The sequence below is a fragment of the Apis mellifera genome, linkage group LG3 (assembly GCF_003254395.2).
Source record: "Apis mellifera strain DH4 linkage group LG3, Amel_HAv3.1, whole genome shotgun sequence".
Taxonomy (NCBI): Eukaryota; Metazoa; Arthropoda; class Insecta; order Hymenoptera; family Apidae; genus Apis; species Apis mellifera.
In genome coordinates, this window is record NC_037640.1 from 4,412,786 (window position 1) to 4,426,033 (window position 13,248).

The following is a 13,248-nucleotide window of genomic DNA, read 5'->3' on the forward strand; positions in this document are numbered from 1 at the left end:
TATTTCAATATAAGTTTATATGATAAAACTAATAATTTTCTAATTTTTATATTAAAAAATATATTTTTATAAGAATTATTAATTTATATTATAATAATTAATAATAATCACAATTATTAAATTCATATAATGGTAAATTAAAATACACGTTATTTTTTTATAATTTTTTTATATTACAAATTTTATTATTCTTTAATTTAAAAATAATATTAATGGTATAGAAAAATACAAAACACAAAATCGGAAAAATTTGTTTTAATGATCCTGATTTATATTTGTACTCTTTCAATACCAATTTTTATGAGAATGTTGAATTTATGTTAATATATGATGAAATTGAAATAGTACTGAAATATTTTAATTGTCTCTAGTTTCTGGTTCTTCATCATATGCTCCCATAACTTTTTCCATTATTTCCCAAAGTTTATCTCTTGTTAAATCTTTACAGAAAACCTAAAAAAAAATTACAATTTGCTTTATACTTTTGATGATTGATGATTTTTGATTTTTAAATTTAAAGTTATAAAATATTTTAATTATTATACATTAAACCAAGGTTGCTGATCACATTCGTCCATTAATGGCACTACTACACCATAAATTTGTAATGACAAATTAATACAAGCAATTGCTATTAAATTTGGCGGATAATCAAGTATAGCTGGAGAATGATGAAAATCTTGCAGAAGTGCCATACTGGTTTTTGCAACTGGATATTTAGACCATTCTTCTTCTCCAAACCATGCTTGCAAAGACCGTAAATAATGTAACATATACTAAAATTAATATTGATTAATATTTATATAATAATATAATATTTATGTAATATAATATATGATTAATATTTACTTTATGTGGATGTATTGGAGTTACTTGAAATTTGAGCATGCGCATGATTAAAAGTTCTGCTTGAACTATTGCATCTCTCATACTCCAATATTGATCTCCCAATTCTAAGGGTTGTGATCCTCTATGTAATGTGCTATAAGATACATTCATTACATCTCTTATTTTTAAATTATCATCTTTCACTTTTCCAGCTAAATAAAGACATGTTGCAGCAATTAACTAAAAGATATATATATCTATATAAATGTTAATTATAAAAAATATATATTAGACATTTTAATTAATATTATAAATGTATAATTTACATAATTATCATAACCTCCTGGAACAGCTTCTTTTATAAATCTATGATATAATGTTGCAGCTGTAGCAATAGTCAATGGATGAGCTTCTAATTTTAAACCTATAATTTTACAAAATTTAAAATCACTTTTCATAGATATAATTTTTTTGAAATACAAAATTTTTAAAACCTACCACATTCAAATATAAATCTTGAAATTGTGAAACTATCACTACTTTTTGTATAATCAATTGTAATACTTTTCTGCAAAGTATTCCTCTTCTCTCGTTGCATAGCTAATACATCAATAACATCTTTCATTTTGGAACTATACAAAATTTGAAAAAAAGTTTATTTTAACAATATATTTTTATTAATTAATCTATTACAGACATATTATTAATTATAATGATAATATGATATATATATATAAAATATTAAAAATACTAAAAAATACTAAAAATTAAAAAATTAAATACTATAAATAATTTAAGCATAAAATTTATTTATTTAATATATTCTTGAATTTTTTAAATATAAAATAAAAATGAGATAAAATATTAGAATTACATAGAAATTGCATAGAAAATGATTCAGCATACTTTTAACTTAAATTTAAAAAAAAAAATTTATTTTATACAATTAAATTATATATAATTACCTTAAAGTTTCAGTACTTGTAGGTTCCGTTGGATTCATTTTGATGATATTTTAATTGAATTTGTTTATAATGAAAACAATTTGTTCTGTTACAGGTTATAATATTTATTTACTGTATACTGCGTATCAAAATTACCAACAGTCAATTATATTCCCGCAAAAATTCCTTCTTAAAGGAATGTGCTATATGACTATTCTCACTCTTATATCTCACTTTACATTATGTGATCTTCACTTTCATTTGTCAACAATTTACAATATGATAATGTTATTATAAATTCATTAATTAATTTTTCCTTAATACAATAATTCTATTTATTACTTTTTTATTTTCTACATTAATAATTGATCAATATGCTGCCAACTCTGATTATCAATATGTACTTTTTTCCATTGGAAATTTTAATACCAATATTTGAATAATTAAATATTGTATTTTTTTAATAAAATTAATTCAATGTATGATTAAATTTTATTTTGATATATCAAAAATTGATAATTTTTTTTGTTTTTCTAACTTTTAACAAAGAATCTAAAAATATTAATTTTAAATTTAAGAATTCACTAGTTCAAAAATTATTCATATAAAATTGATGCTTTTTAAAGATATATATTACATATTGATTTTACATATACATATTATAATTATTATATATACATATTGATTTCGATCATTGGACAAATCAATAAAATATTTAATAAAATATTAAATTTTAACACCATTAAATAAGTTAAATATAAAAAATTTTTGAACTAGTAAATTTTTAAACTTAAAATTAATATTTTAGAATTCTATTCATTAAAAACTACAGATACAAAAAAAATATTAATAATTTTTGATATTTTAATAAAATTAATTGATAATTATTTGCATTTATTATCAAAGTTTTTTTTAGTATTCTTTTTTATTATTGAATGTGTTTAATATTAATGCAATTGTATATAAATATTCTTCTATATAATTTTTATTCTGTGTTCATTCTTGTGGCTTTTATCATTAATATATAAATATGCCTTTAAAAGGTATAAAAGTATTAGAATTAGCTGGAATTGCTCCAGGTCCTTTTTGTGGAATGATATTAAATGAATTTGGTGCATCTGTAATTAAAGTAGATAAGGTATTATTAATATATAATTTTTTTTTAATTGAAATGAACTAACATTTGTTTTTTGTAGATTGATGGATTTTATAATACTATTGATATTCTAAGTCATGGAAAAAGATCAATTGCATTAAATTTAAAAACTTCTCAAGGTCTTGATATATTTAAAAAACTGACCAAACAAAGTGATGTGATTATAGATCCTTATAGAGCTGGTAGTATTTTTTAAATATTATTATTATGTAAATTATTATTATGTAAATATAATAAATCACAATATAATAAAATTCTTCAATAGGAGTAATGGAAAAATTAAAACTTGGGCCAAAAGAACTTATGGAAATAAATAAGAGATTGATATATGCTAGATTAACAGGATTTGGTCAAAATGGACCTTATGCTAATATGGCTGGACATGATATTAATTTTTTAGGTTTATCTGGTAATTTAGTAATAACATATATATTATTATGTATTTATATATATTTAGTTATTTTTATTTCAAATATTTGATATTATAAGAGTTTTAAAATATTTTTAATAATACTCAGGTTTATTATCATTATTTGGACGATACAATCAAAAACCAACACCACCAGTTAATCTAACTGATTTTTCTGGTGCATTGATTTGTGCTTTTGGTATAATACTAGCATTATTTGAACGTAGTAAAAGTAACATTGGTCAAATAATTGATGCATCAATGGTAGATGGATCAGCATATATAGGTAGTTGGATGTATAGATCTCAAAATATATTTGGTTTATGGGGAAATTCTCGTGGTAAAAATATGTAAGAATTTTTAAATTAAATCATTACTTATTTTATTTTCTATAGTTTTATAAAAATAAATAACTAATTTTTTATAAATATAGATTAGATTCTGGAGCACATTTTTATGATACATATGAAACAAAAGATAAACAATATATATGTGTTGGAGCAATTGAATCTAAATTTTATAAGATATTTTTAGAAAAACTTGGTATTTCTTCTGATGAATTACCACAATTTGATAAATTTGAAAAAAATCGTGAAAAATTAGAAAAAATATTCAAGCAAAAAACTCAAGCAGAATGGTGTGTCATATTTGATGGTACAGATGCTTGTGTAACACCAGTTTTAAATTTAAAAAATGTTGCATTACATGCACATAATAAAGAAAGAAATACATTTAAGATTGAAGATGATGGTTTAGTTACTCCAAATCCTGCTCCTCGTTTATCTCGTACACCTGGTATATCCAAAAAATATCAAAAAATTCCTGAATTAGGTGAGCATACTATAGAAATTCTTGGTGAATTAAATTTTAAACATGAAGAAATTACTAATTTTATAGCAAATGGAATTGTTAATCAAAAAATGAAACGTTCTTCACTTTAAGCATATATTTGATTTCTATTGAAATTTATATATCTTTATTAAATATATAAAATTATATAAAGACATGCCTATACTGGTAGATAATCATTTATAGATGATCCAGTAAATAATGAGAATAGAAAATATATACAAATATATTTTTTATATAATATTATCTGTGATTTATATACATGATTGTGTAACATTATTTCATTATTAAAAGATATGTATGTGAACTATTTATAAATAATGTCTGTTAGTATAGTCATTTTAATATGATTGTACATGTATAAAAAATATTCTTTTGTTTTATTACTATTCAAATATTTTATATTTTTGTAATATTATTGTTTTGTTTGTTATATTTTGTTATTTCATTATAAATATATATTTTTAAATTATTATTATATATTTTATTAATTATTTTTATATATTATATTATAAAATTAATATAGTAAATTAAAGGTCTGTACTTCTCTTTGGATTGCAAATTAAGAATATTTAATAAATTGTGTTTTATATCTTTTATTGTTAGTAATTTCATAAAAAATTATTTGATTAAATCCATTATTCATATAAATCATTAGATTTTTCAGAATTTATAGGACATAATATTCTTAAAAAATATATATCTTAGATATTTTATCTTTTATGTAAAATATATAAATATATTCTAATACTCAGCAAACAATTTACATATTTATATATTATATATAAGAGAATAATATTGACAAAATTTTCATGTAAGAGGGAATATATATTTGTAAATAAACAAATTATACAACTGACAAATTGCAAAAATCTACTAAATATTTAATATAACATCGAAATAATCTTTCTAACAATATGTCTAAGTATTATGAATCACTTTTTATAATATATAAATTTTATTTACAATAAATAATTATTACAATATCTGTTTATGTAATACATTGTTAATTAATGTCAATTTTTTGCACTTTAAATTTTTCACAAATTTTTTACATACATCTTTTAAAATTAAAATTTATATAAAATATATTTTGTTATTTAATGATAAATACCTATATAATAAAATTATTTATAATAATGTACTTGAAATTTAATTTAATTTATCAATTATATATAATAATTATATATTGAAATGTAAAATTTTATTATAAATATCGAATATTTGCTACAAACTACATCAACAAATATGAAGCATATTATTGAATTGGAGATGGTTGCACAGGTTCATCTCGACGAGAATCCTTTTTAACAGGAGGAATAGACACAGATTTTATTGACAATAAAGAACCAAACAAAACATGTTGAATAACAGGGAATTTCGCCAGAACCTAATATTTAAAATATAAAATTTTTTAATATAAAATAAATATAAAATATTTAAAAATTATATTTAAATTTTTTATAAATTATTAACAATAATATTTACCTCAACTCTATACATTTTAATAAGACCGCTATTTACTTTGACCCATGTAGACACTGCACTCACATTCCATAATTGATTTGAATGTTCAGCAAATGGACCTGTTTTTACCTAAAATAATTTCAAAATTTAAAAAAGAATTAAACTATACTTATACACATATATATATGTATACATGCATATATACATGCATATATACAAACCTTTGAAATGAATTCAATGCAACCAAGAAACATATATTGCTTGCTAAATGTTTGAACAATATCTGATTCAACAAAATGACGAGGTTCTATACGAGAATGTCCTAAAATATTTATTTTATGTATGTTTATGTATACATGTTTTAAATATATTATTATAATAAAAAAATTGAACAAAATAATACCAATTAATTGAGCACTTCCCCATATAAAAGGAACAAATTGATAATCATCTAGACTCCATACACCATGACTACCTGCTGGTTCCATCCGATAAGTTAATTGTAATCTACGTACTAATTCCAGATATCTTTAAAAAACAAATAATTTTGTTAAGAATATATAAAATATTGACTTTTAAATTAAATAAAAAATAAATTACCTATTAAATATTTTTATAACTACTGCAACTTTATCATCTTGTGTAAAAGCACCAATTTTGAACATACAACATAAAAACATTAAAAATGCCATTTCATGTCCTGTGCCATAATCTATACGTGTTGCATTCCCAAAGCCTTCACATAAATATTGAACTATTTCTGGAACTGCTCTGTGTAATTTTTGTGGCAATACTTTTTGTAATTTTGTTATTCCATTCTGAAATATTATTAATCAAAAAATTTTGAAGATTTTTATAAAATATATTATTTTTTACCTGTTGTAATCTTTCATGCCATATTCTAAATGATTTATTTCCAAAACGTTGGGGCTGTTCAGTGGGAGGTATCTGTGTTATCCATTCATCAAATTCATTAAGCATTTTAATAACATTTCCTATTGCAGGACTTTGTGAGCATTCAACATCTAAAGCTTTTCCTTGAACTGATTCATTCAAAGCCAATATAAATCCCAAATATTCCTACAAAAGTATTCTTATATTTTTTTCATCTATTTAAAGATACTTAAAAATATTTTATGATTTTATGAATTAAAAAAAAGTTATAAAAATTCTCACAAAATATGCTTCGGATTTTTCCCATATTTTCATATGAGCCGGTGTTTTAATAGATTTTTGTGGAATAACAAATTCATGATCATCAGCTAAAAATTTAATAAAAAACAATTATTTGAATCTATTAATTACAATTTTGTAAAATACATACGAGATATTGGTAACTTTGACGTTGACATCGTATTTATTGTAGAACTTGACTATCATATATTGAAAATAAATTCGGACTATGAAAAAAAAGAGAGAGGTATACTTAAATTATATATACATATATATTAAATATTATAAAACATTTGAATTATGTATAAATACCAGTGTTAAAAAGCTAAGTTATTTTAAATATTAACACAGTTTTATTCGGAAACATACAAATTTAACTTAAATTATTAAAATTGTGTAAGAAATACGTTTAAAAAATGTTTTTAAAAAATTGATTTCTTATCATATCAAAATTTCATAAAGAAAAAATTAAAATACAAAAATATATCATTTATAAGCATTAAAATTAAATTTTAAAGATAGATCATATACTACTGTCTTATATACAAATTTATTACTAAAAGTAAAACCAATCATATTATATTCAAAAGTTACTGGAAATATAACTATCAAGAAGTTACTGGAAATATAATGATTGAGAATGAAATTTTTCCCTAGATAGTAAAATAGTATTATTCAAATTAAATAGAAACGTTTAAGCAACAATTATCAATAAAATAAGTTATTAAATTAATTTAAATTAGAAAAAAATGAAAAAACTATATATTGTTATGTATTTTGTAAAATCATATTGACTATACAAGATTTATAAAAAAATATATACAAAGATATATACAAAGAATATATACAAAGAAATATACAAAGAAAGGTATACATTATATACACATATATATAATATAAAAATATAATATAAAAATTAAAAATAATTAATAACATTTTTAAAATTATAGGCATGAATTATTCTCAAGAAGAAATTGAAAAAAAACGTTTATTAGCTATACAACGTAAAAAACAAGCTCAATTAAAAAACAGTTCATTTAATTCTACAAATATAGGAAATAATATTTCTTCTAATGACAATATTTTAATTAATGAAAATAAGTCAAATAATAGCACAAAAGTTTTGGGATATGGACAATCAAAATATATTAATTTCAAAATAAAATTTGGAAGTAATTCTGATAAAAATAATGCAAAATTCAATAAACAAAAAGAACGTTTTAATCCTATATCAGCCCAAAATTTTTTTGGTCAAAAGTCTTCTATTACAGGAAAATGTTATATGATAAGTGATACAAGATTTATATTAGAAATTTCATCATATTTTCCTCCACTTATTGAAACATTAAAAACAATTTCAAGCAGATCATATGGTAATATAAAAAATAATTTGATATAATTTTATTAATTAATAATTTAAGATTTAAAATAAAAATAATAATATTTATAAAATATGATATATATTTTAGATATGAAAACTAAAAATTGGAGTTTTCATTTGAAAGATTATGAAACATTAATGGAAAAAATTATTAATTTCAAATCTAATGTACAAATTACAGGATTACCAAAAATAGTTCTTCAGGTACATTAAAATATATATTATATAATATATATATATATATATATATATATATATATATATATATATATGGATTTATATATTTTAAATGTTTTTTAGATATTTAGAAAAAATGATACTTCAATAAATACAATTGAAAATATTGATCTATCAGATATTGATCCTAAATTATTAGAAAATATAATGCCATTTCAACGAGAAGGAATATGGTATATGATTTACATATTTTAACAAATTTTTTAAATCAAATAATATTAAATTTGTTATTTTTAGTTATGGAATATCTAAAGGAGGTCGTTGTATGATTGCTGATGATATGGGTTTAGGAAAAACTATTCAAGCATTAGGCATTGCACATTATTTCAGAAAAAATTGGCCTCTTCTTATAATTGTACCTTCTTCAATGAGGTTTGACAATGAAAAATATTATATAAAATACTATATAAATATATATTGTATATATATTATATAAATATATATATTTCATTATAATCATAATTTGTTATAGGTATCAGTGGGCAGAAGCAATATATACATTTTTGCCATCTGTACCTACACATTATATTTATCAATTTACAAATACAAAAGATGTTATTGATGATAGTAAAATTGTTATAACAACATATGATCTCTTAGTACGAGCTGTAGATACATTTCAATGCAAAATTTTTGGTTTTGTTATTTTGGTATGTTATAAATATCTTATATACATATAATAACATTTTATTGAGATATAGAAATTTATATATTAGGATGAATCTCATGTCTTAAAAAGTTCGAAAACTGCAAGATTTAAGGCTGCACAGTGTATAGTTTCGCAAGCACGTCATGTTGTTTTGCTCTCAGGAACACCCGTGTTATCAAGACCTATAGAATTGTATTCTCAAATAAATCTTATAATGCCAAATTTTATGGGGTAATATAATATTTTTTATATATTTTCTATTCTTATATAATATTAATCTTATATTTCTTAATTTATGCATTAAAAAAAATAAAATATTATAAATAAAAAGAAATTATATTTATATAGATATCATGAATATGGAATTCGATATTGCGCAGGAGAAAAAACTTCATTTGGATGGGATTTTACAGGATCATCAAATATGCAAGAATTGCACTTATTATTAAAACGCACTTGTATAATTCGTAGATTAAAAAATGATATTCTAAATCAATTACCAATAAAAAAAAGGTAAAAAATAATATTAATATCTTAAAATTATATATAAATATATATTTTTATAATAATTATAAATGTTTATTTTATTAAATAAATTTTAGAGAAGTTATTCTACTAAATCCAGATTTAATAAAAATTGGTAAAGAAATGTTAGAAATATCTAAAAAGCTAGAAAAAAAAGTTTTAAATAATTTAGAAAAACATAATACTCTTTTGCAATATTATAATGAATCTAGTATTGCTAAACAAAAGGCTATATGGTAAATAATATTATTATAAATATAATAATATATTATTTAATAAATACCTTTTTGAGTCAATAATATTTGTAAATGGTAATAATATTTCAGTGATTATGTTTCAAAGTTATTTATAAATAAACAAAAATGCATTATATTTGCTCATCATCATAATATTTTGAATGCTATTTGTGAAGTTGTGGAATCTATGAATATAAAGTAATTATATTGATTATATTGATTATATTGTTATCTTTATGCCAAAGACATGAATATGTAAATTTTTTGTTAAGTAAGAATATAGATAATAAAGAATATTATATTTAATTTCAATTTGCAATGATTTAAAAGTATTTCATAGTCAAATTAGCATTGAAAATAAATACTGATATCTTAAATATGTTGATTTCAATAATTGTTTTTTGATTTTTAATATTTAAATTATAAACTTCCATAAATTATCAAATTGCATATTCATATCTTTAATATAAAGGGTATGATATATAGTATTACAGAAAGATAAAATTTTTATTTATTCGCAAAATTGTATGAATGTTTTAGATTCATTAGAATTGATGGGAAAACGAATCCTGAACGTAGAAAATATGAAATTGATAAATTTCAAAATAATGATTCTTATATTGCGGCAGTATTATCAATTACTGCAGCAAACGCCGGAATTACACTCACAGCAGCACAACTCGTAATTTTTGCAGAATTGTTTTGGAATCCTGGAGTATTTATCCCTTACATTATTTTTAAAATTATTATTATAGTTATATAAAATTAAAAATTAAATTTATTTAAAATATTTTATTATAGATTTTATGTCAAGCAGAAGATAGAGTACATAGAATTGGTCAATATAAAAATGTTATTATTCAATATTTAGTTGCGAAACATACAGCAGATGATTATTTATGGCCTTTAATTCAGAAAAAAATGAACGTATTGAACGAAGTTGGACTGGATCAAGATTTTTCTTTGAAAAATATTGATTATACTACACAAGGATTAAATTCGAAACAAAAAACTTTAAATTTTTTCATTAATAATGAACAATATAAACATGAAATTAATAAAAAAATAGTACAAGATAATGAAAATGCAACAAAAAATATATCACAAAATCAATCTTCTATAGAAGAATTTAAAGAATTACTTAATATGAATGAAGAAGACTTTGATTTTTGTGATTGGGACAATATGGAATGAAAAAGAATTATTATAACTTTATAAGAAGTGTATGAATTTCTATTTAAGTAATAAAAATGTTTATTTTTTAATATTTTTTTTTTAAATTATTACTAAAGTTTTCGCAATAAAAAATGTGTATTTCAGTAATTTTTCATAAAATTTTAATTGCAAATTTGTGAAATTGTGATTCTAGATATATTGTAAAATCAAAAATATATTATTTTATTTTTTATAAAGATTATAATTCTAAATAAAAATATTAAGATTATAATTCTAAAATAGAAATGATAAAGTTGTGTTAAAATTGATATTTCATATTTTGTCTGTAATATGATGACCAAGAATAAATATATAATAATAATATAAAATAATAAAAAATAATAATAATAAAAAAAATAAAATAAAATAAAAATTAGTGCCATCTATAAATAATAAAATATATATGTAAATAAGGACAAATAATGGAAAAAGCATAGAAAAAGATAAGAAAAATTGACTACTAGCGCTATCTCTTTAATACCAAAAACATTTCATTCAAAAATAGGATAAGATAGAGTGAAATTAAGAATTAAGTGCCATCTCTGAATGCATTTAGAAAGATATTTTTTGGAATAAAATGGCGTTGGTTTATGCACATCTTATATGAATATAGTAATAGGTTATACTTTGAATATTTACCGCACAAACGAATGCTTTCAATGCAGTGTTTTTTCTGAAGCTTATGTTTGTTCGTTGATTAAAGTCGTGCGTGAATCTCAATTTGTATTTATTTATAACAAATATATTTGCAATGTCCATTTTTAACGCGCAGCAGTTTTTAGGTGCATTGTATAAACGTTATATAATTTCACTGCCATCGATAAATTTATCTAGAACTCAAAAAGCAAGTATCTCTTTTTGAGGTTAGAATAAATATATTTACATTCAATAATTTTGACATTACATAATATTTAAAAAATGATATTTCATATTATTTTTATTATATTATTTTTCATAATAATCTGAAAAATATTTATATTATTATTCCGTATGATATTACTTCGTAATAAAATAATTAATAATATTTTAATATCTTGTTTTTCTTTTTATAGATTTTTATTATTTGTCTTACGGGAGGATCATTGCTATTAGGAGGATTAGCACAATTTTTAAAAAGACGAAGAAGACATCCTCTCCCTTCTTCAAGAAGACCTTTAAGAGAATTAAAACAAAGATATGCTGCTGCAAAAAGTTCTAATTTTGGTAATCTAAACTAAAATATATAACTATATAAAATAAATTTATAAATAGATATTTAATAATTGTGATTAATAAGTATAAAGTATTATAATATTAAAATAAAATTGTTTAATGTTTTTTTTTATATGTATAGATGCATTATCACAAGCATCATGGGCAAGAAAAAGCGAGGCTAGCACCAGAAGTTATATAAGTGATCGAGTATCACTTATATCTTCTGTTCCAGGAGGTCCAGATGGTGATGTAAGACTTACTCCACAACAATATGGAGTTCTTGGTAAGTCATTTTTATATTTAGCTTTTATAATATATTTTTCTAGTCATATTTTAAATATATTCTTATTATATATTCTTATATTATATTTTTTATAATTTCTAAAAGATTTCTTAAAAATATTTAATATTTTTATTATTAATATTAATATTATTCTATTATTATTAATATTTAAAAATGATATACAAAAAAATTATGAACCATTTTTTTTTCTTTATATGAATATTGGAAAGTAAAATAATATAAATAATATTTATTAATTTTTTATTTTATTGAGATATTTTATAATATATAAGAAATAGGAATATACATAATATCATTGAAGATAAAAATAATAGATACAGAATATAGAATAGATATAATTTTTTTTATGTTCAAAATTATCCTTTATATATGTATACAGAGAGAGAGAGAGAGAGAGAGAGAGAGAGAGGGGGGAGAGAGAGAGAGAGAGAGAGAGAGAGAGAGAGAGAGAGAGAGAGAGAGAGAGAGAGAGAGAGAGAGAGAGAGAGAGAGAGAGAGAATGCATTTATATTTGCATAAGAGAGAAATAACAATTTATAAATGATATAAAAATTATGGATAGTTGGATTATGGTTAAATGCAATTTTTTTATGTTAGAATTTTTATTAACATTTTCTCAGAGGCATACAGAAATATGAAGAAGCAACAAAAAAATAAGCGATTATTCCTTTTTCAAATACA

General features: G+C 20.7%; 5 protein-coding genes across 10 annotated transcripts in view; 3 read left to right on the forward strand and 2 right to left on the reverse strand.

Moving 5' to 3' along the window:
- Window positions 1–249: 249 nt before the first annotated feature.
- LOC412342 (cyclin-Q) lies at window positions 250–2,124 on the reverse strand. The gene is made up of 6 exons (XM_003249509.4): window positions 1,794–2,124; window positions 1,327–1,460; window positions 1,155–1,252; window positions 850–1,068; window positions 546–776; window positions 250–453 (listed from the first exon to the last, which is right to left on the reverse strand). Exons 1-6 carry the CDS (start codon window positions 1,829–1,831, stop codon window positions 358–360), a joined length of 816 nt encoding a protein of 271 aa, XP_003249557.1. The 5' UTR covers window positions 1,832–2,124; the 3' UTR covers window positions 250–357.
- Window positions 2,125–2,730: 606 nt separating this feature from the next.
- Window positions 2,731–4,659, forward strand: LOC412341 (alpha-methylacyl-CoA racemase). Its single transcript, XM_395802.7, has 5 exons — window positions 2,731–2,910; window positions 2,969–3,110; window positions 3,194–3,337; window positions 3,447–3,687; window positions 3,771–4,659. Exons 1-5 carry the CDS (start codon window positions 2,803–2,805, stop codon window positions 4,276–4,278), a joined length of 1,143 nt encoding a protein of 380 aa, XP_395802.1. The 5' UTR covers window positions 2,731–2,802; the 3' UTR covers window positions 4,279–4,659.
- Window positions 4,660–5,368: 709 nt separating this feature from the next.
- LOC409443 (serine/threonine-protein phosphatase 2A activator) lies at window positions 5,369–11,832 on the reverse strand. Of its 4 annotated transcripts, XM_026439882.1 has the most exons (9): window positions 7,139–7,316; window positions 6,978–7,053; window positions 6,830–6,915; window positions 6,530–6,733; window positions 6,254–6,471; window positions 6,057–6,181; window positions 5,875–5,975; window positions 5,675–5,782; window positions 5,369–5,576 (listed from the first exon to the last, which is right to left on the reverse strand). In XM_026439882.1, the coding sequence occupies exons 2-9, from the start codon at window positions 7,003–7,005 to the stop codon at window positions 5,445–5,447; spliced, it is 1,002 nt and encodes a 333-aa protein (XP_026295667.1). In that variant the 5' UTR covers window positions 7,006–7,053; window positions 7,139–7,316; the 3' UTR covers window positions 5,369–5,444. The 4 variants fall into 4 exon arrangements, with proteins under 4 accessions (XP_026295667.1, XP_026295666.1, XP_026295668.1 ...); XM_026439881.1 differs by having other exon boundaries at window positions 5,875–6,181; XM_026439883.1 differs by lacking the exons at window positions 6,978–7,053; window positions 7,139–7,316 and adding an exon at window positions 11,709–11,832 and having other exon boundaries at window positions 5,875–6,181.
- Window positions 7,643–11,085, forward strand: LOC551616 (SWI/SNF-related matrix-associated actin-dependent regulator of chromatin subfamily A-like protein 1). Of its 2 annotated transcripts, XM_006559709.3 has the most exons (12): window positions 7,643–7,694; window positions 7,777–8,199; window positions 8,296–8,411; window positions 8,508–8,617; window positions 8,682–8,816; window positions 8,917–9,094; window positions 9,161–9,324; window positions 9,442–9,606; window positions 9,696–9,854; window positions 9,945–10,052; window positions 10,395–10,569; window positions 10,656–11,048. In XM_006559709.3, exons 2-12 carry the CDS (start codon window positions 7,779–7,781, stop codon window positions 11,046–11,048), a joined length of 2,124 nt encoding a protein of 707 aa, XP_006559772.2. In that variant the 5' UTR covers window positions 7,643–7,694; window positions 7,777–7,778. The 2 variants fall into 2 exon arrangements, with proteins under 2 accessions (XP_006559772.2, XP_016766815.2); XM_016911326.2 differs by lacking the exons at window positions 9,696–9,854; window positions 9,945–10,052 and having other exon boundaries at window positions 10,656–11,085.
- LOC410961 (mitoguardin) overlaps window positions 11,715–13,248 on the forward strand; it is a 33,784-nt gene continuing 32,250 nt past the window's right edge. Inside the window, exons 1-3 of one of the 2 annotated variants that reach the window (XM_026439879.1) lie at window positions 11,715–11,913; window positions 12,122–12,272; window positions 12,403–12,546. In XM_026439879.1, the coding sequence (XP_026295664.1) occupies window positions 11,821–11,913; window positions 12,122–12,272; window positions 12,403–12,546 (388 nt within the window). In that variant the 5' untranslated portion in view covers window positions 11,715–11,820. The remainder of the gene's footprint in view (window positions 11,914–12,121; window positions 12,273–12,402; window positions 12,547–13,248) is intronic. The other variant, XM_016911428.2, reaches the window with a different exon arrangement.